Source organism: Mytilus trossulus, chromosome 2 (genome assembly GCF_036588685.1).
Source record: "Mytilus trossulus isolate FHL-02 chromosome 2, PNRI_Mtr1.1.1.hap1, whole genome shotgun sequence".
Lineage (NCBI taxonomy): Eukaryota > Metazoa > Mollusca > Bivalvia > Mytilida > Mytilidae > Mytilus > Mytilus trossulus.
The window spans coordinates 3702389-3729240 of record NC_086374.1 but is presented as its reverse complement, the minus strand read 5'-3'; the positions used below and the strand labels follow the sequence as shown (position 1 = coordinate 3729240).

The window sequence follows — 26852 nt, the reverse complement described above, 5'->3', positions numbered from 1 at the left end:
ATTTCAGCATTGAATATGTATTAAAATCTAATCTCTACTTTCAGCCAAATCCATTCCAGTTGACATTCCATCTGCCTTTACATAGATATCTAGCCTGCTTTATGGTGCAAGGTATACAGATTCAGGGACTCCATCTCAAAGATATAACTCTAACAGAGAAGATGTTAAAGACCTTACTGATACATCCACTACAGATACAGGTTGGGATTGCTGAAATCTACAGCCAAATGTGGGTTAGAAATGGATTACAGATCAAAGGTCAAGCTATGACCTATATACAATGTCATTTCTGTTACTCAATGGTAGATGCAGACCTATATTTAATGCAGGTAATTGGAAATGTTTTTTAGTTTGATCAATTGTCTAAATACATTGATAAGGAATAAACATGCATTATATACACATGATATACTAAGAAAGAAGATAGCACTTTTCTTGTTGTTCTATATCTAGAAAGTTTGTTGGAAGATCTTCAGTGATTATGGCACATTACAACAAGATTAAAACTGTTAACAATGTTTTATTTAAGTATTGAATGCTTCTTTTTGTAACTTTATTGGGGTGTAAAAGCGTTGACCAAATTGCATCATTAAAGCAGATCCTAAATTTAATTCGGCAAATTTGAGAAATTTGTATACATTGTATACAATTAATATAGGACAAAAAGCAGCATTTACATTACCCAAACTACAATCATAGAGGAATTATACTTTGTCATTGGTTAACAGTTCAAATCAGTCATGTGATAATTTAGCTGCCTATTTTAAAGTTGTTTTCCTTGGTCCAGTATCTTACAAGGTAAATACAAATAATATTTACTATTCCAGATTTGTGCCTGTAAACTTGATCCAGATTACTTTGTAAGAACAGTTTTAGAAAGGTGAGATAACTCTAGATAAACTTGATCCAGATTACTTTGTTAGAATAGTTTTAGAAAGGTGAGATAACTCTAGATAAACTTGATCCAGATTACTTTGTTAGAACAGTTTTAGAAAGGTTAGATAACTCTAGATAAACTTTCTGTCTACACTGGACTGTAAGTCTTTTTATCGGTCGTTCCACTGTCTATATCACTCTGTTTAGCTCTAAATATTATTCCGTATCATGTCTTTGTGACGTCAAATACGTTGACCCGGCCTTAATAACTTTGACCCGGCCATATCAGCAACGTCATAATGTTTGAACTTATCAAGTCATCTTTTGTGTGCTGTTGAAACAAAGAAAACACTTCTGAAACACGCAAATATAGCCTGATAAATCGATTATCAGATTATCTGCATATTGATATTGTAAAATATCAGCTGCTTGGCATAATATGAAGGCTTTTTGATCTTGTTCGCTACGCTCACTCGACAAAAAGCTTCATATTATGTCTCGCAGCTGATATTTTACAATATCAACATGCGGATAACCTGATAATCGGTACGACTCTTTGTTATATTGTCATTAAAAAATATTACTTTGTCAGTTGCATATACATATTAAATATATTTTAAAGAGTAAATTCATACTAAAATCAGAAACGTTAAGAGACACTTGGAAGAACATAACTTTTTCTAGTGACAGTTATTTTAAAGGGAGAAGAGACAATAAGAACCATTATTTTGCCTGTTAAAATAGTACAATAAATGCATTATATATTATTGATAAATGACTTGAATAAATTGTACTTGGCACTTTATTGCTTTAATGTATAAATGTAATTTTCCCAATATACTACCTGTTAAAAATAATTTATAAGATTAGAGTCTTTTATTTATAGTGGAAAGCTGATTGTAGGAAAGAACTATTTATTGAATGTTGTCTATTATCTTGAACAGATAGTAAATGACACCAGTAGTTGTGTTATTTTTTGGACTATATTTAAGTAGAACATTCATGTACATGTGTTTATAAGTTATTTGTGTTCCAGGTTCCACATAGACAATTGGTTATCCTACTCCACTGCACCACCTCCTATGAATGTGAAGCTCGAAGGAGACCAGGAATCAGCTATGGTAGATGCTGTATTGACCTACTTCAGTACATTGTTAGGAATCAGGACATATCTAGGTAGTATATCTACTTCAGTTGAGTGGATATGAAGTCAATTAATTGTATTCTAAACAGAGAGGCTTTAAATTTTTTACACTAGAAGAAACTATCCTGTTGTAAAAAACCTGTTGATCTATGGAGTCACTATCAGACTCAACTTTGGCATGCTCCATTGAGTTAGCAATTTTTATTTTGTGACAAATCTATCAAACTACTAAAAGTAGCATTTCAAATCATAAAGCCTTGTACTTGTTTTGTTTAAATAGACTTATGTACTATAGTAGTATTGTTACTCAGAGTTGTTAAGTTATGGATGGTGTAGAAGGCGACATGTAACAGTGTGTACACATTTCACTCAGAGTTGTTCAGTTATGGATGGTGTAGAAGGTGACATGTTACAGTGTGTACACATTTCACTCAGAGTTGTTCAGTTATGGATGGTGTAGAAGGGAACATGTAACAGTGTGTACATATTTCACTCAGAGTTGTTCAGTTATGGATGGTGTAGAAGGGGACATGTAACATTGGTATATATTTCACTCAGAGTTGTTCAGTTATGGATGGTGTAGAAGGCGACATGTAACATTGGTACATATTTCACTCAGAGTTGTTCAGTTATGGATGGTGTAGAAGGGGACATGTAACAGTGTGTACACATTTCACTCAGAGTTGTTCAGTTATGGATGGTGTAGAAGGCGACATGTAACAGTGTGTACACATTTCACTCAGAGTTGTTCAGTTATGGATGGTGTAGAAGGGGACATGTAACAGTGTGTACACATTTCACTCAGAGTTGTTCAGTTATGGATGGTGTAGAAGGGGACATGTAACAGTGTGTACACATTTCACTCAGAGTTGTTCAGTTATGGATGGTGTAGAAGGCGACATGTAACAGTGTGTACATATTTCACTCAGAGTTGTTCAGTTATGGATGGTGTAGAAGGGGACATGTAACAGTGTGTACATATCTCACTCAGAGTTGTTCAGTTATGGATGGTGTAGAAGGCGACATATAACATTAGTACATATTTCACTCAGAGTTGTTCAGTTATGGATGGTGTAGAAGGCGACATGTAACAGTGTGTACACATTTCACTCAGAGTTGTTCAGTTATGGATGGTGTAGAAGGGGACATGTAACAGTGTGTACATATTTCACTCAGAGTTGTTCAGTTATGGATGGTGTAGAAGGCCACATGTAACAGTGTGTACACATTTCACTCAGAGTTGTTCAGTTATGGATGGTGTAGAAGGCCACATGTAACAGTGTGTACACATTTCATTTCAAAACAAGCTTTGAATAATGGTTTACAATACTTATTGTAGGAATTACAGAAGTTAACTTAACAAGACTAGAAATGTCTACATTATTATGTATGGCAGACAGACAGCACAGCCAACTGATGGATTTAATGCCAGAAAAATCTGGTATGACTGGTCATGGCAAGGAATTGTTTGAACCTACTCTAAAAGAGGTAATGTAGTTCTAAATGATGTTTATGAGAATATGCGTTGTATTTTTTTTTAGAATTTAACCCTATATAGGCAATTGTGCCACACAAAAATGTTTTATGAAATATATTTGAATTCTGTTTGTCACAGACAAATCTAGCTACAGGTGAAAACTACCAAAATTGATCTTGTTTTAAATTTACTTTCTTTCTGGCATATGTTTTGAGCAAGATCTTAATTTATTTGCTTGATTTTTTATTACTTTCAAATGAAATATGCAGTATAAGCGAATTTTATTCCTAAATTTTTGTACACATGTGTAATAGCAAAATTTTGAACAATGTTTAATCATATAAAAAAAATGAAGTTGATGGCTCTTTTCCATAGTCCGGATGGCATAAGAAAAAATGTAATGCCTCACCATACCTTAAAACTATAAAATATACAGTAATGTCATTTAAGACTTTCTAAGGGTAACATTAATATAATCTTCAATAGTATTTTTTTGTACATTTCTTTTAACCTCAAGTTTTGAGCATTACATTAATTTATTTTTGGTATTAGCACTTGAGTTTATTAGTTCCTTTCACAATTTTCCAAGTGCAAAAATGTGCTGGTAAAAATGATTATTTGAGTTTCAACTCTATTATCATTTGATCTGCGTGAATACAATATTGAAATGTAATTTACAGGTTGCAGATTATAAAGCTCCTAATCTAGAAGCCAGTGGTGGATTACAGCAAGGGACATATAAGCCTAAAGGTTAGACTTCTGTATGATAGTGTTGTTAGGAAGCAGGTAATGAGATACTACTACCAAATAATAACTTTTTAAAGTATAAACGAAAAAATTACAAATGTTAAATACCTTACAATGTTAGACAAGTTTACTTAGTTCACAGTATGTGATTTTAAAAGATAAGATGTGGTATAATTGCCAATGAGACAACTCTCCACAAGAGGCCAAATGACTGCATAGTTAGCTATAAAAGGCCCTGATATTACAAATGTAAAACGTTTAAAATGAGAAAACTAATGGCCTGATTTATGTACAAAAAAATGAATGAAAACCAAATATGTAACACATCAACAAACGACAACCACTGAATTACAGACTCCTTACTTGGGACAAGCACATATATACAGGATGCAGTGTCTATATAACTGAAAAACTGACTGACTGCTTCTTAATGAGACACCATATTCAGTAGTAAATATATAATATGTTAATGCTAATACATGTATATTGTATTTGTCAGGTGAAATTTGGGAGAAAGATTTTGACCCAGTCCATGTGTCAATGAGAGCTTTATACAAGAAAGACTTACAGTCATCTATGGACAGATATACAGAATAGTAAGCTTTTCTTGGTTTATATGACATCAAAATTCCATCTTCAATCATATCCACATCAAAATTACATCTTCAATCATAGAAAATAAACAAACCTCAAATTATCTTTTCTAAATAAAGTGATAACAAGGATTTTCTGCTTATCAAATGCAGTAGTGTCTATCTCTCTATGTCCAACATCTTGCTGCCAATTAAATAGTTTCTCATGTTGAAGATTTAAAATTTATTATACTTGAGAGAAAATTATGAATAAGATAAAACCTTTGATTATTTGATTTGTAAAACTTACTGTATCTATCATTATTCCTTAGTATCAATTGTACAGTAACTTATGCTTATATCAATACGTTAAAAGGACCCTTTGTTATTGAATAATTTTTCTAGTTGTAATTATGGTCAATATTATTATTTTACAGTGTAAAACAGACTGGAAAATTCAAAGGGAAAGCGTCACCATGGCCACCATTCAGATGTCCAAGGGAAATAAATCCTGAGTACAAAGATCTTTATAAGATATTGCACTGCAGAACTATGCACTCCTTCTTGTTCACTGTTATGCATAAGGTAAGATTTTATAAGGTAATATCTTCATGGAAACTATTTTGACACAAGAAAATTTTTGTTCTATCATCGATTCCTAAAAAATTAGTTATTAAAAAACAAAAGGATTATTGATGAATAAAAGAAATGATTTTCTTAGAAACAATATTAATATGTATTAATTTTGTTTGATAGGCTTTAATGTCGACAAGTATGCCAGACAGTATTTTATACCATGCCATTCACCTGATGGATTTATCGTTGTGTTTACCACCGCCAGATACTAGTAGGAAGGTAAATATCTATTTACTATGCCATTAATGTATATAGATATAGGCTATATTAAGTTATACAGTATTCTATCCACAAAGGTTCTGTTATATATGCAGTAAATATTTTAAACCCCCTGTTGTGTTTGCTAGGTTCATATCATGTGTGGAAAGTCTTAGTTGAATATTAAAAAAAATATATTTATTATGTGAGGCAAAAGAAAATATTTTAGGGATCTGAGTCCTTGACTCACTCTTAAAAAATACCCTTTATAAAAATATGTTATTCTACTGAAGCAAAATGTATAATTTAAGACTGATTTTTGAAAGAGATTTTGAATTTAAGGAAATTCATATATTTTAATGAGAAATTTTGCAACCTTACTTTATTTCAGATTAGAAGTTTCAATGGATTAGTCCATGATAAACAATACAATGACTGGTTTTCTGGTAGTAATATTCTACAGAATGCTAAGGAGATTGTCCGAGAAGTAATGGTGCCCATTCCTATTGAAGATAAGCAATTCTCACTTCTCTCTAGTCTGGAAGAAATGTTTCACTTAGCTCCTAGTTCTTTATCAAGTAAGTGAACACATTGACATTACCAACTGGATTTTGTGTTTCTGGTAAACATACCACAGAAATTATCTCTTCTTGTAAAATTATATTGTTTCAAATAAGATGAAATATGAACTCTGTCTAAGTATGTAAAGGTAGTATTAGAGAATAAACAAAGAATGTTACAATTATTTAATCTGTGGCTAAACAAAGGTTTTTTATCTTCGTTTTCTAAACATACAAGTATATGCTACTGCAGCTTAAATACTTTATACCTTTATGAATGTCATTATTGTTAAGTTTAATCGTAGTATGTCATTTAAGTCTTTAATAGCCCTGTTAAAACAGAGATGATTAAACATTATTATTATTATTTTTTCAGTATCTGGAGGACCTATCACTGCAGCACATTCAGGACAGATACCTGCAGTTAATCCTGTGCCTGTTCCTACAGAAATAGAGTTTGACAACGACCCATTCCCACTGGTTCCCATTCATAAGTTACCCTCTCCTACAAGTGCCAAACATGCCTCTTCACAGTATGAAAATAAGGGTGTAGAAACTGATAAAGCTCAATATATAAATGTGCCAATTAATGAAAGCATAATATCTTTACTGTTTAAACTTCATGCTAAGTTATCTGGGAAAGAAGAACAATATATTCCCTTGTCAAGGTCTAATCGATCTATCGGGGATGCTCCTATTGGGGATGGACCTTATTTTATTGGTCGAGTTCTAGATAAGTTATCTCAACAAAGTACCACTTGTGCCAGGAACATTGAGGAGCTGTACAGTGTGACGAGTCCTAAGAAAGACAACCTGAAACACTCAGAAAGAGATGAAGAAAGGTATGTTACAAACATGTCTAGGTATGAATAAAGTCATAGTTTGTAAGTAAGAAATATGTTTTGTTTTTTCTTCTCTGATCTAATACTATGGTGGCCTTTCTTGATTTTGTCACTTTGAAGCATAACTGATCGTTTTGTAAATATATCTTGAAATCTGGATCCTTTTATATGGAATATCACTTTTTAACTGAATTACTTTTCTTACCTTGCTGCCATTTGAATTTTAATGACTTTCAGAGCATTTTGCATAAAATAAAAGCATATCTTTTCATTAAAGTAATGATTTCTTTGTTTCCCATTTAATGTATAACGTTGGATTAGACCAATAATCGGTTATGTTTCAGGAGGAGGAAGGCCAAAGAAAGACAGAAGAAACTTATGGAACAGTTTGCCAACAAACAGAAAGCCTTCATGGAACAGAATAAAGAAGCTGATACATCTGGTAAGTGGTGTTTCATGTCTAATCTCAGTCATAATAAAGAGATTGGAAAAAGAGATTTTATATCATGTTGACAACAAACATGATAGATGTTGTGTGTCCTAGAAAAGATATTAGCTACTACAGATAGAAATCAACCTTTTGAAAGTGCATGTATACCTATATTCATTAACATAGGGTTGAAAAAAAAAAAAACATAAGGTTTATCTCTATCCAACATAGCTCATATCTTAAAAGCAAATGATGTGTACAAAAAGGATATTTTTTTACCTTTAAACAATCATTTTCAAATATATTTGTTTTTATAATCAAATGATATAAATTGTATAAGCTATGCCTAGGAACCCAGGCATTTTTACACTGTTTTCTATTTCAGATGATGACCCTAAACCTAGTTTGTCGTCAGAATCTCAGAATGCTTCATATATTCCTGGTGAAGAAAAGGAGTATGAGTGTGTTATATGTGGTCACAGTAGTCCATCAACAGAAGACAAAACCATTGGTTTGGTAGTGTTGATGCAAGCCACAAGTGGTGGGTATCATTATTTATTCATATTAAGTCTACCCATTCCAAAATTATTGTATAAACATAGAAAAAAGAGAGGTATTTATTTGTTTAGGTAGCAATACACAGTTCTCCCTTAGAATTGTACCTATAACATAAATATCAATAGTTTTGTGGTATTTTTGTCTAAAAAAAAAGCAATTATTTGCTTTGTCAAATGCCATAAGGTAGCAATACACAGTTAGGAAAAAAAATTAAAATTGACACTCATAATTTTTAAACACCCTCTTTCCCCTCCTGTCTAACAAAGAAGGCTTTATATGTGTGTTATGCATGTATATACTTGTAGAAAGAAATCTTCCATAGATTTGATTTTTAATGGTCATAAGGGTGAAATATAATCCCTTTTGGGTGTAACCATGGCAACAAACTGCAATTCTTAGATACAAAATATAGCAAAAAAGGGGGGTGAACATGTCACAAAAGTCTCCAAAATTTGGTCTAAAGGAAAATTTCAATGAACTACAGTGATACCTTTCCTGAATCCATAGGTTTAGATCTATCAAGTGGTCCAAAAAAAATCATATGCTTTCCTGCTCGTTTTTCCATAAAATTGAATTGAAAAGCAAAATCTTTGTTGATAAACACTACAATAAATTATGGACCTATGAACGGTACGGATAGGAAAATACGGACTGTCAATCATAGAGATGGCCTATAAAACATGTTAAAATCAATCTAAATGGTCATATAAACCCACTAAGAAGGCTATATTATTCTTCAATTATCTAAAAATCAATTTTATTGTACAAAAACTTTCATATTTAAAAAATTCACAGGGGCCATAATGCAAAACTAAACTTCTAACTGTGTATTGCTACCTTAGAATGGAATGATTGGAATAAACTGAAATTGAAAACAACATCATTCATGTAAATAAGAGAATTTATTTTCTGACTTTTTGTAAATAACCTTAAAATAAAGGTCTTCTATTATTCAATTAAGAAACTGGAAATAAATGACAGTGTTTAGAACATGGATGTTCAAACTTCTGAAGATTTGTTTAGTATAAAAAAAAATATTTGAATAGCTAGTTTACAAGCAAATTGTAAATCATCATGATTATTTAAGAAATGATTTTGAAAACATAATTTCACAACTAAATGACTATGTTAAGTTTATCCTACATATAAATGCATAAATATTAGTTCATTAGACTAGAAATTTACGATAGCCATGACTTATGTTTATAGCAACAAGATTAGAATTTATCTGCTTCTTTAGGCCACACCAACTTGATTCCTTGTTCGACGGACACGCCCACACCTATTTTTCTCAAAACATATTTTTTTATTTTTTTATATTCCCGCTTCCCACATCCTGAAATGTAATCATGTTCATTTCCCGCACTGTTTTTTTTTGTTAATATAATAAAATATATCAACATTTGTTTTTAAAATCACAGTCTAACCTGTATATAACGATTTTAAACATAAAAGCACACCACCACACTTCTTAAATATCTGTGAGAATATTTGTTTCAGCATGAAACCTATTTATCCAAAGAAGGAGTGCTCCGATATAAATTTATAAAAGTGGAAATATATACCGGTAAAGAACAAAACATTGGTTTCTTTTCCCCTTACTTATATTCCCTATCAAAATATGTTCGTTGTTAGAATAAAGTACAAAGAACTTCTGAAGGATTTGACTTCAACAGCAATTATATTGTATGCTGGCAAAACAAAACTATCCATAGCCGCTGCATGTTTATGCACCTGTCCTGATTGATTCAGGGGCCTGTCTTTCAGCAGTTATCGTTTATTGATGTTGTTCATTGGTATTTTCTCGTTTGGATATATAAATTAGATCGTTGGTTTTCCTGTTTGAATTGTGTACGAATAATTTTGGGGCCCTGTATAGCTTGTTGTTTGGTCTGTATCAAAGCCCCATGTAAAAGGTTGTACTTTTAACAGTGTTTGTTATTATCAGGTTAAGAACAACCCTCCCTCAGACAAGTGGTCATTTTACTGATGTAGAAAAGAAAATAGAAATACCAAGGATTTGTATAGTTCTTCTATTCAAAACCTTTGAAAACTTAGAATTTTGTACTCAAAAAGAGGAGAGTTACATCATATTTTAAACAACTTTTTCTAAAAGAGGGGCTCACTTATTTTGAATAATATTAAACTGTTAAAGTAAATGTGTTAACATGGTTAAAGTCCAGGAATATTACAAAATTCTTGGACCTGTTTTGACCATTTAATACGAGATAGATGTATAGTTCTTTGAGAAATTATGAGCCCTTTTGTACAAACAAATATATTATAACTTATATTGATCACTCATAAAACATGAAAAAAGGGATATTTATAACATTAAGGGGTTTCCCCCAAACTGAATATGACTTAGATGGAGAATTGTCTTATTTTCAGTCACACATAAATAGACCAGATTTAATTATTTCTTGGTGAACAGGGAAAAAATACTTCAGAAATTAAAGAAATAACAAAGTACAAGTGATAAATCAAGTTTTAGTATTGTCGAAACCTACTGTTTTATGTTTACAAAAAAAAATTATAATCACTCGCCTTTACTTTTCAAGCTTAGCCTCAAGAATTTGCAAAATAAATATTTTTTTATTTAAATTTTCAAATCGCTTGCTCGCCCCAAATTTTGGAGTCCAAAAATCTGTAGAACAAGAAATTAAATTGGTGTGGCCTTAGTTTTACAAAATAAATCTAATGCAATAATATTTATTACAGTACTGGGTCACAGATTACAGACAGACACACCTATAGAACTTCCAGTGGATGGAGGGAAGTTTAAGTTCCATCCCGTCACATGTGCTTCAATGCATAGAAAAAGATTGAAGACATTGTTTGAACATTTTGATGAGGTTTGTATAATAAATAAATCACCTTTTATTTCATGGAAGGAGTCTTTGAAGATTTATTTCTGACATCAATATGTATAATTTCTCTAACATTATTTTACTTAGTGATGCGAACCCATTTAAAGTTGTGCTAAACCAACTTAACCCTGACCCTAACCCTCGTTCTTATCCTGGTCTAACCCTTAAACAGTATCCTCACCTGGAACAAACCCTAACTGAACCAAAGAATAAGGTGATGAGGCATGATTGCCAACAATAGACAATAAAAGGTATTAAGCATAACTTTTCTAAGATAACAAATTTGAATTTAGCCACATTTTTGTTTTCAGACTTCCTGTCAGATGTCCATCAACATTGGCTGGGAGGGAGGAGTGTTAGTACAGACATGTGGCCACTACTTACATTTGGACTGCCACAGTTCTTATGTGGCATCCCTGAGGGTGAGTACTGTTAATGGGATGTGGCCACTACGTACATCTAGACTGCCACAGTTCTTATGTGGCATTACTGGGTAAGTAATGTTAGTGGGATGTGATCACTTCTTCTATTGCATTACTGTGTTATTACAGTTAATGGGATGTTGCCACTACTTATATCTAAACTTCCATAGTTATTATGTGGCATCAGCTCATAGAGTAAGTACTGTTAGTGACTATGTGTTCAAGTGACTACTTAAATCTATACTGCCTAAGTTATTATGTAACATCACTGAGGCTGAGTTCATGTGGCCACTTTTTACATCTATACTGCCACAGTTGTTATGTGGCATCACTGAGGCTGAGTTCATGTGGCCACTTTTTACATCTATACTGCCACAGTTGTTATGTGGCATCACTGAGGCTGAGTTCATGTGACCACTTTTTACATCTATACTGCCACAGTTGTTATGTAACATCACTGAGGCTGAGTTCATGTGACCACTTTTTACATCTATACTGCCACAGTTGTTATGTGGCATCACTGAGGCTGAGTTCATCTGGCCACTTTTTACATCTATACTGCCACAGTTGTTATGTGGCATCACTGAGGCTGAGTTCATGTGGCCACTTTTTACATCTATACTGCCACAGTTGTTATGTGGCATCACTGAGGGGAGTACATGCAGTCAAAACATCCATATAGAATGTCACAGTTCTAATGTGGCATCTTGGAGGGTGAGTACAGTCAGTGGCAAGTGGCCACTTCTTGTACTGTAAATTCAGAAATTATTGCGTGCATTTATTTTTGCGATTTTGTCATTTTAGACTTGAATGCGATTTTAATTTTTACGATTTTGAGAAAAATCCTGTTAAATTCATATAAAATATTTCAAAATGCGAGTTTAAATTATTGCGTTTACAACTCAGTCGCATTTTTCGCAATAATAAAAACCTCGCATTAATTTCTGAATTTACAGTATCTAAATTCAGATTTTGTATGTGGAAGGTTTATATGAGAACTGTAACAAACATGAAGCAATTACAACATGTGGCAATTCATAAATCTGATATTTACCAATGCAGACTCTTGTTAACTTCATATTGGTATGGTTTTTTAAAAGTATTAAGAAAACAAATTATGTTGAGCTCTTTATCTCATTTATAGTGAAAAGCCCTTTGGTAGTTTACAAGTACCGGTAGTTAGCATGAACACACAATTTGAAAATAAGTTTAATGAGTATTAAAAAGTGTCTGTAAATAGATATAATTTTCCAGAATCTCTCTATTCTATCAATTAACATTTTAGACACAACAATTAACACAGAACTTAGCAGTAAACAAAGGTGAATATTGGTGTCCATTGTGTCGGCAGTTAGCTAACTCTGTCATTCCCATAATTCCTGAAGAGAGTCGGTTCACGCTAGTTAAACCTGTTACTAAGGATAAAGTACAGATGGTGAAGGATATAGCTGAGATGATGGTTACTCGGCCTATAACACCTGTAAGTATACACATCATATACTTTATATACTATGTTTGAAGCTTGTGATAACTACATACATCTTATCTATATCAATGCAATATGCAAAAGACAGTTTTTGATGACATTTTATATTCGAATGATAAACTCTTTGTCTTTGAGGTTCATTCATTTTTTCTATAATTTTCTATAGGCTTGTATGCAGACTTTGAATCCCCTCAATTATTACATGTACTTCAAAAACAAATAAACCTGCAGTAAATAATCTTTTTTCAAGCATGCCCATTTTTCTTTTAAAATTCACCATCCTCCTAATATGTTGCATTTCTTTTACCTAAGACTTCCTACTTGTTTTCCAGAGATCTTCAGCAGTAACCAAGACGATGGGTAGTGTAATGGAAGATCTAACCAACACAACATACAGTGTGTTTAAAACTTACACAAACTCCCACACATCAGAGAGTGTATTACTCTTTGTGTGCTCTGTAGCCAGGTAAGCAACATACTAATTTTGTCTTGCCTGTTATCAAAATCAGGGAAGCTTAACTTGTTCCCAGTAGTAGAGTTGTTGCATCAACAATTTGTTAAAGTTTATGACAAGATCATTTTGGGGAACCACTATTTGTACTGTGAATTCATTATTATATTTGTGACAGTCAACATTAGTCATTGATCTTACCATTATCATATCTCATTTCTTCAAGAACAGTCACTTATAATTTAATAACCCTAATCCAAAAAAAGAGGTATACTGGTTTACCTCTTCATCTTACTCATTTCTGTTGCATTTTTTTCAACAAAAAACATTTTTCGTAGCCTCTAGATACACGACATCACAGTTTATTTTGTTGTGCTATACCTACTTTGTGTAACATTTATTTTGCCACCTTTTTGTAAAGATAAGATAAAGTAAGCAAAAACTACTTCATTAATAAACTGAATTTTGAATTGATGACCTGGGGACTGGTACCTTGTAGACAAGCCTATTGAAATTCAGGCTCTGCATGTTGGTAAAGTTCAAAGCCGAGTTCATATTCATATAGCATTGAATTGTTCTTGTCCTAAATATACATTTGATTTTCCACTGGGTGTTTAACACGCATACAATCATCATTTACCATGTGTTTAGTTGCAGAAAGGTTTTGATGGTTAAGTTTCATTCTATGTTCCAATTTGAACTTGAACCAAAATTGGGTTTTCACATATTGACCTGGGCAGTTATGGATTAGCTGCAACTTTTTAAAGTTTTGTTTAATTTCAGGACAAATCTTGAAGTAGAGTGCTTACAGCGATGTGGAAACTTAAGTAAACACACCTCAGCTCTAAGGAAACACTCATTTTGTGAGTATTCAGCTGGGAACAAAATTAAAATTTAAATTATATCAATTGAAAATTTTTAATTTTGAAGTAAAATCATTTAATCATATATATTGTGGTCACACTGTTTTTACACTCTTAATTTATAACACTTTTGACTTTGAATGAAATATTTTAAAATTTTATAAGATTGGTTTTACTTTATTAAATTGAAGAAATATTTCTGTTGTATTTGTTAATTATTTAAATAATACTCCAAATTGACAACAACACTTCAAATGGTCTGCCATTTTATTTGCTATAGTCTACATGTTTCGTCTGTATTTGTTATATGAAAGAATTAAAATGATATTTTTCAGTACCATTGATGCATGTGTTAAGTATGCACAGTAAGATCCTGACAACCAAACCATATACAGATGTCTGGTCACATATCACTGGTATAGGTCTAACAGAACAGTCAAACAGGTATATAACAAAAACAACATGTCTGGTCACATATCACTGGTATAGGTCTAACAGAACAATCAAACAGGTATATAACAAAAACAACTTGTCTGGTCACATATCACTGGTATAGGTCTAACAGAACAGTCAAACAGGTATAAACAACATGTCTGGTCACATATCACTGGTATAGGTCTAACAGAACAATCAAACAGGTATAAACAATATGTCTGGTCACATATCACTGGTATAGGTCTAACAGAACAATCAAACAGGTATATAACAACATGTCTGGTCACATATCACTGGTATAGGTCTTACAGAACAATCAAACAGGTATATAACAAAAACAACATGTCTGGTCACATATCACTGGTATAGGTCTAACAGAACAATCAAACAGGTATATAACAAAAACAACTTGTCTGGTCACATATCACTGGTATAGGTCTAACAGAACAAACAAACAGGTATAAACAACATGTCACCACTTTGAAACTTTTCTTTTCTTTTCATGTCTTAAGTCAGTTTTTTTCTTCAAAATTAATGTGCATTTTGTCGAAATTAATGACTAAAATAATCTACTTTTTCTCACTTCAGAAATGTAGCCTTAAAACAAAAGATCCTTTTTTCCCCTTTTTTCATTACAATAATAGATATCCAAGATGTTTAAAACAGAAATCTCCCTGAATACTTATATTTGTAGCTTTTATTATCCTTAAAGTTTTTAAGTATCCTCCAGACGGAAACCCAGTTGAAATTTAACCAAAGAAATGGAACTCTTTGATAGGGAAGGTAAACAAGAAATGGAACCTGTTACCTGTTACCTGTTACCTGTTACCTAGTCTTTATCTTCCTCCTCTAGCAGGAGCTTCGCTTCTATAGCGTAATTCCAATTTGCACCCTTATTTGCACCCTAACCCTTACACACGGGGCACTCATAAAATCAATATACGTAGGTAGTTATTATAATGATTTATATAACAGTAACATATATACAGCATGCGGACTAATCCATCACCATGTAAACGTAGTTTACTATATATATTACACAGTCCAATCGTTCATAGCCGGATCACTATTATATCTCCATATAACATAGTGTTATAGACTATAATTAAAACACTCCTGCCCTCGCAATAGCATTTACTGTTCAAAACACTGTCCTTGGTATCTTTAAAATCTAAAAAACGTTTCACTGTTCATTTGGTAAGCAATTATTCCATATAAAACACGCTAATAAAATATTTAAAATCTAAAACCACTTGATATTTTACAAGCCTTGGATACGAGTTTTCAGTTCAAACACTATCCATCTCTCAATATTGCAGAATAAATCCTGACACAATCCAGTAAATGCGAATCAAATTTACTCAGACATTAAAAGTAAACGTTTGTGATATAGTTTGTAACACAGACCTCTGGTTAATGTCTCTATACGGACCTGTTCCTTGTAGGTAAGAAAATGATATGATGTACAGTCTATAATTAGATGTAAAAGATTCTCCTTGTCATCAAATAGTTCTTGAATTAGCAAAGGTGGCTTATTACAATCTACGAGAAGAGATTTCAACTCTTGCATAAAGCGATTTCTTATGCTTGACAGTTTTTCACATTTAAGTATAAAGTGAGTCATATCTTCTGGTTCAATGTTACATAATGGACAGATTGCTGAGATACAGTTTTTTGAAAATCTAGACCTCTGGTACTGAAGAATCATTATTCCGGTGGCAATTTTAACTTTAATTGCAGCCATATTAACAGAGTACGGGTCAGTCCCACTGCTTTTCCAAATATTATGCACAGTTCCTATGTTGGAATCATTAAAATTAATATATTTCAAGGATGACTTTTCTTTAGCTTCCTTCTTTAAATTTTGTAAAAAATGATTATTTATACAGTTATTCACAAGTCTATTCCAGCTTATTTTTGATGGTGGATTCTCAATGATATCATAAGGCGATGGCAATCCATAAATTACAGTTAAATTGTGTAGTTTTGTAAACCAACTTCCAGATTTTTCATCTTTCATAGCCAATTGTCTAAAAGCAATTTCTCTTTCAACAGACTTATCATTTCTAATTATGTTTCCAAATGTTTTCAGAATTTTCTTATGAATTTCTCCCTCTATAGGAATACGCCCTAATAATAGTAAAGTTGCAGCTATTGATGTGCGTTTAGGGAAGGTACACAAGAAATGGAACTCTTTGTTAGGGAAGGTAAACAAGGAAAAGTTGATAAATTTGAATTGTTTACACCTGTTTCCATTGACTTTACAAGTTTAATGAAAGTGACTTATTTAGGATTTTATACATCATATGTACCGTTATGTGTTTTTACTTAAATTATCTTAACTGTTACAGTACATACATTTGTAGGACAGTCATGGTTCTACCTCGTCCAAATTATATCCCCACCTTATGCCCCCTCATTTTTATGCCAAACCTACGATAGTGGAGGGGCATTATGTTTTCTTGTCTGTGAGTATTTTCGTTCGTCCACCCATTCGTTGGTCTGTTCCTTCGTCCGTCCGTCTGTCCTACTTCAGGTTAAGGTGTTGGTCAAGTTAGTTCTGATGAAGTTGAAATCCAATCAACTTGGAACTTAGTACACATGTTCCCTATGATATGATCTTTCTAATTTCAATGCCAAATTAGAGTTTTGACCCCAATTTCACAGTCCACTGAACATAGAAAATGATAGTGCGAGTGGGGCATCGGTGTACTTTGGACACATTTTTGTTATAATCTAAAATGAAAGCCACTTTATTGATGATGCACTGTCAATTAGCTCTTGAAATAGACCAACTTTATAAGATTGGTACCTGAGACAAAATTATACTTAAATGTTAATGTGTTCTCTCAACTGTTTTCTTTATCAGTGTGTCTGTATATCTGAAAGATGTTCCTCTGTTGCTAAGAGATCCAACAGCTATTCTGATTCAGCTGATATTAACACTGCCATCTACTATAGAAAAAGGTATGTGTAGTTAAAGACAGTGCCAGAAATTATTAAACTTGGGTTCTTCAAATAAGTAATTGGTGAGTTGTTTTATTTTTGTGAGATATTTTCAAAAAGAATGTAGTATTTTAGTAAATTTATATTGTTGGGGTTTATATAGGATTACTATCCACCATCTTTAATTTTCAAACACAATGATACTTTTTTTTTCTTATCTGCAACCCCTTCCCCAGATTAAAAAAAAAAGGAGAAAAGTATAATATTTTTTATGGAAAACTATCAACTACTATTATTTTTATTTCAGAACATTATCAGTTGATAGTGAAGATGTTATACAATGTGATATTTATCCAGGCCCTGGTGTCTACAAGTTGTAAATTCACAGCTGAGGAAAGAGAGGCATGGAGAAAGAAAGGCAGGCCTGTAAGTGGTTCATTTTTTTTGTTTTAAAATGTTATGAAAATTGAGGTCTTTTTAAAAATTCTTCAAAGTCATACTGATTATTTGATGCTTTATATCTTTAAGAACTTATTTTTTGTATACATGTATTTTAAATTTCTATGTCCTTGTAGGTTCCCTTTCAGACATTAGAAGGGATGTTGAGTCATGTGATCACAAGGTTAGAGGTCAGTCGGTTATATGATGATATAGATATGATTGACAAAGATATACCAGCTGTAAGTATATTTCATGTTACTTAGTAATTTTATCACAATTTAACAGGACAGCATAATATAAATAATATGTACTGTACATATTTTTTACTCTCAGACAGTGTTCCTACATCCTTAAGTGTACACTATGCTGTATTTGAAATTTTATAGATTTGTAAAAGTGTATGATCACCACAGAGTGAAGACTATGCTGTATTTTACATATTATTTTACAGATTTGTCAGAGCGTATGGTCACCACAGAGTGTAGACTATGCTGTATTTTACATATTATTTTACAGATTTGTCAGAGCGTATGGTCACCACAGAGTGTAGACTATGCTGTATTTTACATGTTATTTTACAGATTTGTCAGAGCGTATGGTCACCACAGAGTGTAGACTATGCTGTATTTTACATGTTATTTTACAGATTTGTCAGAGCGTATGGTCACCACAGAGTGTAGACTATGCTGTACAGGACTATTGTTTACCATTCCTGAAGACAGCATCACTCATCAGATTCCATTTGTTTGAGGAAGAATTCCCACCACCTAAGGTTTGTCTTTTCCTTATTTCTTCAGTTTATATTTATTAAACTTATTGTTTGCATTATCAGATAGCCATTTTGTTTTATAGTATTAATGAGCTGTAAAAAAAATTATTATTTCAAAAGTTGTGATATTATTGATGTCACAAATGTTTTTTAAAATTTATTAAATATAATACTATGTACCACTTCTTCTTTCATTTCCTAGATAATCTCATGTTTATGTCAACAATCTAAATAGAACACACTAAAATTTATGAATTTACAGTATTAATTTTTTTTTTTACAGTATTACACATTTAAGATTTATAGCTATAACCTTTTTTTAAATCCGTTAAGTTGCAGTAAAGTTTTGTCTTTTTATAGGAGGATGCCACAGAGTTCCAGATTCTTATCAGTTACCTTGGATTATTTACTGGTTTTGACAGTAGTTCTGCTACATGTTTGAATTGGTTAATAGAGGAACCCATGACATTGACTCGACTGTGGTGCTCTGAACTTGTCAACTTTATTAATGAACAGCCAACAGATTCTAAAGTAAGTTAAACACATACTATAAGGTTAATACTACCATGTCTATAGAGGAACCCATGACAAAGACATGTTTGTGGTGCTCTGACTTTGTTAACTTTATCAACGGACAGCCAACAGATTCTAAAGTAAAATAAAATTGAGAATGGAAGTGAGGAATGTGTCAAAGAGACAACAACCCGACCAAATAAAAAAACAACAGTAGAAGGTCACCAACAGGTCTTCAATGTAGCGAGAAATTCCTGCACCCAGAGGCGTCCTTCAGCTGGCCCCTAAACAAGTAAGTCCATCACATAGTATAAGTATAAGGTAAACACTACCATCATTATAGAGGAACCCATGACATTGACACGTTTGTGGTACTCTGAACTTGTCAACTTTATCAATGAACAGCCAACAGATTCTAAGGTTAGTTCAACACATTGTACCACTACCGGTTAGAACTCATCAGCTTTATCAACAAACATCCAACAGATTCTAAAGTAAGTTCATGATGGGATAAGGATATCATTTATTATAACTGGAGGTTAGAACTCATCAGCTTTATAAACCAACATTGAATCTGGATATAGAATGTGTAACAAATAGTAATCAATATGTCAGCTTTCTTCATAAAATCATATAGTGTGAGTGTGAAAGTTTTGCGTTTAGGAGTATTTCTTTTCACAGAAAAGGTATCAGGCCTGCTGTAACCTAAAGATGTTTAATTTAGATCTAAACATGGCATCCTACAGTAGCATGCAGTGTAACTTAGTGTCTAGCAAAGTGTTAATAGACCACTTTTGAGTTCATCCGTCACCGGAAAAAACTCGTCAATTATACGTGCCTTTATCACCATCATTTGTGTGTTTAGGGGCGTCTTCACTTCCGTTCCAACGCTGAGCGAGTGGTTGGAATACCTTAGTTCTGTATTGTACGAATTATTCGGCAAATTGAATTCTCAAAAATGATAATCAACACTGCTGTCATTAGGGAATTGTCAGTAAGTACCTACAGAGCAACCATTATTTCTAGTTTAACCTGCACAATGACGATCACTAAGACGCTTGATGAACGTATATAGTGCAGGAATACAGGCGACCCCCTCTATCTGGTAAATGACATCATAAAGGCGTATATAATTGACGAGTTTTTGCCGGTGACGGATGAACTCGTAAGTGGTCTATTGATGTACACTTTTAACATGACATTTCTTAGTCTAGATTTAACACAATTAATTTACACACAATACATGTCTCCTTTAATTATTGAAATTGAGAATGGAAATGGGGTATGTGTCAACAACCCGAATAAAGAGTTAAAAACATGTTTGTTTATTTCAGAGTTTATTGATGTACACACCTACATGGCATCCCCCACAGTTGATTGTATTACCTCATCACTACTATAGGATATTCCAGAGTTATAACAGTAGACAGTGTGGTATGTGTAGCAGTGTACCCAAGGATCCAGCTCTCTGTCTTGTATGTGGACAGTACCTCTGTTTTAGGCAGTCTTGTTGTCAACAACAAAGTAGTTATGAGTGTGTACATGTAAGTGAAGTACATATTTGTAGTATTCAATTTGTGTAAAAAGGTAAACAAGGGACATTTGATAAGAAGGATCTTTTCTTAGATCAAGTTAAGTTACATACTGTAAATTCATTTAATTTCATAGATGAAGTTAAAATTGCATTTCACAGTGGTTTTGTATACAAATTCAACTGTAGCTGGTGAGAAATTTGTATATCATTTAAAGAAATCCAAGATAATATGCACCCCATGAGTAATAATAACTCAACAATATAAATCAAGCAAATACAAAATTAGGAGATGCAATACCAATTTATAAGTTATAAGGTTCTTTCTGACCACCTATAGAAACGTATTGGTTAGTAAAATTTAATGAGGGAAGGCCTAAAGGTAAATCCGCCATGGATTTTACTAACCATTTATGGATTTGTAGGGGGTCAGTGAACCCTTTAATGAATTTATTCAAGGCAGTTTTCCTATCAAAGGTCCGTGGTTTTCTCAAGGCACTCTGGCTTCCTCCACCAATAAAAACTAGCCTCTAGGAAATAGCATAAATGCAGTGCTTAAATGTGGCTTTAAAACACAAAAAATCGATCAATCAATTAATTTATCCCACATAGGTATTTTCCTGCCAAGTTATGTATAAAAAAGAACAAGAAATATATTAACATTAACAGATTACCCCGTATGTCACCATTAATAGAAGACGTGATTTCATAATACCCCTATGAAATTTACTGAGCTGAGCTAAATTACTGTTTAAAAATAAAAGGTGCCTGAATTTTGTTGTTTAATACCAAACATTGTATCAATAAAACTTAAGTTTTACCCCATTACTATTTGTAGCATTCTGTACAGTGTGGAGCTGGTACTGGTATGTTTCTACTGATCAACTCCAGTACAGTGGTAGTTATCAGAGGTCCAAGGGCCACACTGTGGGGGTCTATCTACCTAGATGATCATGGCGAGGAGGACAGAGAATTAAAGTAAGTAATCAGAGGTCCAAGCGCCACACTATGGGGATCTATCTACCTAGATGATCATGGTGAGGAGGACAGAGAATTAAAGTAAGTAATCAGAGGTCCAAGGGCCACACTATGGGGATCTATCTACCTAGATGATCATGGCGAGGAGGACAGAGAATTAAAGTAAGTAATCAGAGGTCCAAGGGCCACCCTATGGGGATCTATCTACCTAGATGATCATGGCGAGGAGGACAGAGAATTAAAGTAAGTAATCAGAGGTCCAAGGGCCACACTATGGGGATCTATCTACCTAGATGATCATGGCGAGGAGGACAGAGAATTAAAGTAAGTAATCAGAGGTCCAAGGGCCACACTATGGGGATCTATCTACCTAGATGATCATGGCGAGGAGGACAGAGAATTAAAGTAAGTAATCAGAGGTCCAAGGGCCACACTGGGGATCTATCTACCTAGATGATCATGGTGAGGAGGACAGAGAATTAAAGTAAGTACCTTAGCCATGGAAACATTTCCTCAGACAAAACTGATAGGAAATTTGAATGCACATATTACAGTATTTTTATCCTTGATTCATTGACTTTAAATGATATGCAAAGTTTAGATTTATTAAGCAATATAATTTAATATAAGGTTTGACTCCTTAATTTCAATATTTGCAATATACTTTCAACGCTTCATGCAGGCAAGACATATTTCTGTGTCAACAGTTTAATACTAATATATATTTGATTTTGTAGGAGAGGAAAGCCTTTGTTCCTGAGCCAAGAGAGATATAACCTACTAAAACAACAATGGCTATCACATAGTTTTGATCACTCTTGTAAAAGATGGATTTGGCATTTAGACAGATTATGAGTTTGCATTTATGTCTGTATTTTTAGGATATAAAGTATGTTCCATTCCTGTGATAATCTTTTTTGAAAGAATCTCATCTTTATGTTTTTTTTATTAAGATGAAGTATCAATTATGACTGAAATTACATATCTGTTGTGCCAATTAATGACCTTACAGCTTCCTGTATGGCTAAATAGAACTTCACTGTGCTACACCAGTTTAATAATTTATTATCATTCATGTGTTTATATATTTTTTCATATTGAACTGGCCTATCATTAGTAGAAATAATACCATAGTCTACAATAGATGATTATTCTTATCACATATTTTCTGTGATACCCTTTTATTTGTATTGCTGATATGCCCAAAACAGAATAGGATTACTGTGGATTTGTTATTATTAGTTGGATACCAATTTTTGTGGGAACAAGTGAACCACAAATTAAAATGTTCAATGAATAATATATTTAATAGGCTTTGTATACAGATATTGGCAAAACCATGAAATCGAACATCCACAAATATGCAAGTTTTCAACAAAACACGAAAAAATTGATACCCATGAAAATAAATAAATCCACAGTATCAAACAAGCAGATATTATGGGCTGACATAAGCCTTCTATGAAGTGTTTGTTGAAACGGATTATCAGCCCACATGTGCAAAAACAGCCCTCTCCTTTGAGGAGCTAACTTAAGAATTTAGAAGACTTGCATTATTTTAGAATTAACTTGCTATTAATATAACTTTTTAAACAGAGCCGTCTTCAAACACAAACACAACATTAATGTTTTAGCATTATTTGTAAAATTATGTTGGGTGTTTTTACCTACTTGCTAGAAACATGATAGCTTTGTTTGGTAACAGGTATTAATGGAATGTTTATATATGATGCATCAACAAAAAAACAAAAAACAAAAAGAGTTGTCTCATTGGCAATCATACAACATCTTCTATTTTATATGCACACATTGAATGAATTAATCAGTTTTATTCTGTTGTATTTTTCTATTTTTTTCCATTCAAATTTCATACACTGAAATATGATTGTGATAAGTAGATTAAATAATGAGAATTTTGTATTTTTTTCTCTGGTTTCATGCCTGGACTCTCATATTGTATAAGGATATTTTAACAGAAAATGCAATGAAACAACATGTTAAGATTACAGTCTCATTTATCTTTTTTTCACAGTTTGAAAAATATTGAGATTATAAAAAATGTATTTGAATATTTCTATCTGTAATTTACACCCATTTTTGCAGCAGAAAAACAGTTGCTTTTATTAACATTATTATTTTGTGCTTGATCTTTATAATTTGTCAAAATTCACAAAAATTTGAATGAACTAAAAAAACTAGTCGCTGATATCTTGGCAGTGAGAGAAGCAATGTCAAGTATGAAAGTAGTTGAAAAATAAATGGTTGTTTAAGTTCATCATTAAATTCAAATCAATAAGAGGTGGTCACTTGTATGACATGTTTAAAGAATTCTGAATAGCATAGGAGAGTGGATACGTGTTATATTGTTGATTTTTATGTTTTTTATTCTGTTATATCAGGGTAATCTGTAAGTAGACTTTGGTTGATTTACTCAAGTTATTTTGAGTACCTCCATTGAAATAGATCTCTTGTATTCTATAATCTGTTTACTTTTTTGTTTAAGAATTTTGATCGTGGTGCAATACTTGATGTATTAACTTTGCATACAGGAATAGATATTACATTACATCTGTCTTTCCTCTGCTTGTTTTTACCTAAGCACTTCATCTTAAAATAAAATAAGGATATTGTATTGATAATGTCATTTTACTAATTCAAGATGCAGCTAATTGCTAATCAATGAAGCAGTGATATGAATTGACACATAAGTAATTTTTATATACTTTGTAAAGTTGCTAATTAATGAATTCTGATATTGAAAAATATATAACAAGCGACCAAAAGTGAAATTGTGTAAATGGATTTATTCAAGTAAATTTTATTTTAGACATATTTCCATAACAAAGCATAAGATATATTTAATTTTGCTTCTCATCTTTTAATTAGTGCACATTGTAAATTGTAAGCATATTGTTAAAAATGTGACATTTTTGTATATATTTAATTTCTATTTTAAAATCTGTTTGATTATGGGTCTTTTTTTTTAATTTGCATACTTCTAAAATATCATTAATAAAAAACCTTTGGGTATTGTACTGATAAAATAGACCCACAAGACCTTAGACTCTTAACAGATGATTTAATACTTTGTTGGATTGTTTTTTGTTGATATTTTTCTGCTAATAATGTTATGACTGAATCAGTCAACTGATTAATGTGATATAAAATCAAATAAAACATAAAAATCTATGGAAGTGTTTCTTCTATAATTATTTCCATACAAGTTTCTCTTATAAGTTTAAGAAGTGTTTTGTGTTGTGTTTCTGTTGTGTTGTAGTTCTCTTATATTTGATGCTTTTCCCTCAGTTTTAGTTTGTAACTCAGATTTGTTTTTTCTCTATCGATTTATGAATTGCAAACAGCGGTATACTACTGTTGCCTTTATTTGCTAAGCCAAAACAAAATGTTTGACAAGCCTCAACCAAGTGCTGGGATGCTTAAATTTGTTCATGTATTGCTACCTTGTTAACCAAGACCTTATAGTTTAAATTTTAGTCTGACAATAGTCTGTTGTCCAAGACTTCATTTAAAGGATACAACAATTGCATAAAAAATCCAAGTGCAAAGTAAGCTTTTTTTATCACTTGGTATCCTTGGTTGTTGTCTAAGTTTAACCAGGAACATATATATTAACTTATAAATATATATACTGTTCCCAGGTTTAACAAACAAAAGTTTTTGCTATGAAACTACAAGGTTAAATTGAATTTAACTTGTCCACAATCTTTTATGTGGTATCTGGATTCCAAAACGTGTTTGGTAAACCTGTCAGCCAACCAACTTGTATAAAAGTAAATCATAGACATAAAATGTGTTGTCAATCATCTTAAAACCACTATAATAAAATGCATAAACAGTATCAATTTTAATGCACCAGATTCACATTTTGACAATGTCTCCTTGGTGATGTTCGTGGACAAAATATTTGATTATCTAAAATCTTGCATCTATAATGAAAGCATTCAAATGTATAATGGTATATTTGAAACTTAATCTTTATTGTGTCGAATAGTAACTGTAAAATAAAAATATGTTGTCACTTGAAAAAGATCATAATATTTTGAAAGAAGAATAGTGTTTGGACACTCCTGTGTTGACAAGAATATCAATAATGTGGTTATTTTTCTAAATTTCTTGTTTACAAAACTTAAAATTTTTCGAAACACTAAGGATTTCTTATACCAGGCATAGATTACCTTAGCCGTATTTTGATTAAGTTTTTGGAATTTGGGATCCTCAATGCTCTTCAACTTTTTACTTGTTTGGCTGTATAACTATTTTGATATGAGCATCACTGATGAGTCTTATGAAGACGAAACACGCGTCTGGCGTACTGAATTATAATCCTGGTACATATGATAACTTTATTGATTTTTAATCAAGATCATTCAAAGCTATATTTTGATAGTGAAAGCCAAGGCGTAACCAAACTTGATGATCATAAAACAACAATTCGTTTGTCAGCGATTTACAGTACTTTTAATTGGCTAAAGACAGTAAATTTATGCTTATATGTATTTTTGTGATATAAATATATATCCACCAATATTTAGATCTGTTTTCATTTAAGAAAGCTTCGTGTACGTATACCTTGACATAAATAAGACCATCGGGGGTGTAACTTGTAGAAAAATATACAATAATGCACCACGAATGGGTGAATTGAAAGGGGGTGGTCTTCCTTTGGAAATATCTTAATGTGTACGTTTTTGTATAGGTTTGATTTTACATACATGTGTGTTAATCATGTACTTTCCATTAACAATGTCGCCGCGATATAGCCTTGTACTAATTCAGTGTAAAATAATTACCAATCATCAATCCATTAAAAACAAAGTTTTCTGATTAGGTCCCATTAATTGTGAACTAGAGACAACATACATATAACCCGAATTTGACTTACGCGGTCATCTCAATACCAGTGTATATCAAACAAGATGATTTCAGTTTTGAAATTATAAAGTTTCCTAAATTAAGCAGCGATTCACCAAATTCAACCACAAATGGAGTATAGATATCTCAACACATCTGATTTTTAGAAGCTTGAAGCTGCTACTTAAGAGTTCGTGGAACTTTATAAGTGACTGAGGAAAAATTAGAAGTCGGG

General features: G+C 32.3%; 1 protein-coding gene across 6 annotated transcripts in view; it reads left to right on the top strand.

Annotated features, from left to right (window-relative positions):
- Window positions 1–24934, top strand: part of LOC134706291 (E3 ubiquitin-protein ligase ubr3-like) — a 40920-nt gene extending 15986 nt beyond the window's left edge. For 2 of the 6 annotated variants that reach the window (XM_063565080.1, XM_063565084.1), the window contains 27 exons: window positions 45–329; window positions 828–880; window positions 1913–2052; window positions 3360–3508; window positions 4178–4247; window positions 4744–4840; window positions 5254–5401; window positions 5573–5671; window positions 6042–6228; window positions 6587–7052; window positions 7397–7494; window positions 7868–8023; window positions 10762–10895; window positions 11222–11332; window positions 12618–12812; window positions 13151–13284; window positions 14053–14132; window positions 14468–14576; window positions 17437–17534; window positions 17821–17939; window positions 18089–18193; window positions 18601–18726; window positions 19084–19254; window positions 20571–20780; window positions 21606–21678; window positions 21841–21907; window positions 22483–24934. In XM_063565080.1, coding sequence (XP_063421150.1) covers window positions 45–329; window positions 828–880; window positions 1913–2052; window positions 3360–3508; window positions 4178–4247; window positions 4744–4840; window positions 5254–5401; window positions 5573–5671; window positions 6042–6228; window positions 6587–7052; window positions 7397–7494; window positions 7868–8023; window positions 10762–10895; window positions 11222–11332; window positions 12618–12812; window positions 13151–13284; window positions 14053–14132; window positions 14468–14576; window positions 17437–17534; window positions 17821–17939; window positions 18089–18193; window positions 18601–18726; window positions 19084–19254; window positions 20571–20780; window positions 21606–21678; window positions 21841–21907; window positions 22483–22600 — 3798 coding nt within the window. In that variant the 3' untranslated portion in view covers window positions 22601–24934. Of the gene's footprint in view, window positions 1–44; window positions 330–827; window positions 881–1912; window positions 2053–3359; window positions 3509–4177; window positions 4248–4743; window positions 4841–5253; window positions 5402–5572; window positions 5672–6041; window positions 6229–6586; window positions 7053–7396; window positions 7495–7867; window positions 8024–10761; window positions 10896–11221; window positions 11333–12617; window positions 12813–13150; window positions 13285–14052; window positions 14133–14467; window positions 14577–14748; window positions 14771–14808; window positions 14831–17436; window positions 17535–17820; window positions 17940–18088; window positions 18194–18405; window positions 18522–18600; window positions 18727–19083; window positions 19255–20570; window positions 20781–21605; window positions 21679–21840; window positions 21908–22002; window positions 22070–22482 lie in introns of those variants that run through there. The other 4 variants (XM_063565082.1, XM_063565083.1, XM_063565081.1 and 1 more) reach the window with 4 other exon arrangements.
- The last annotated feature ends 1918 nt before the right edge of the window (window positions 24935–26852 follow it).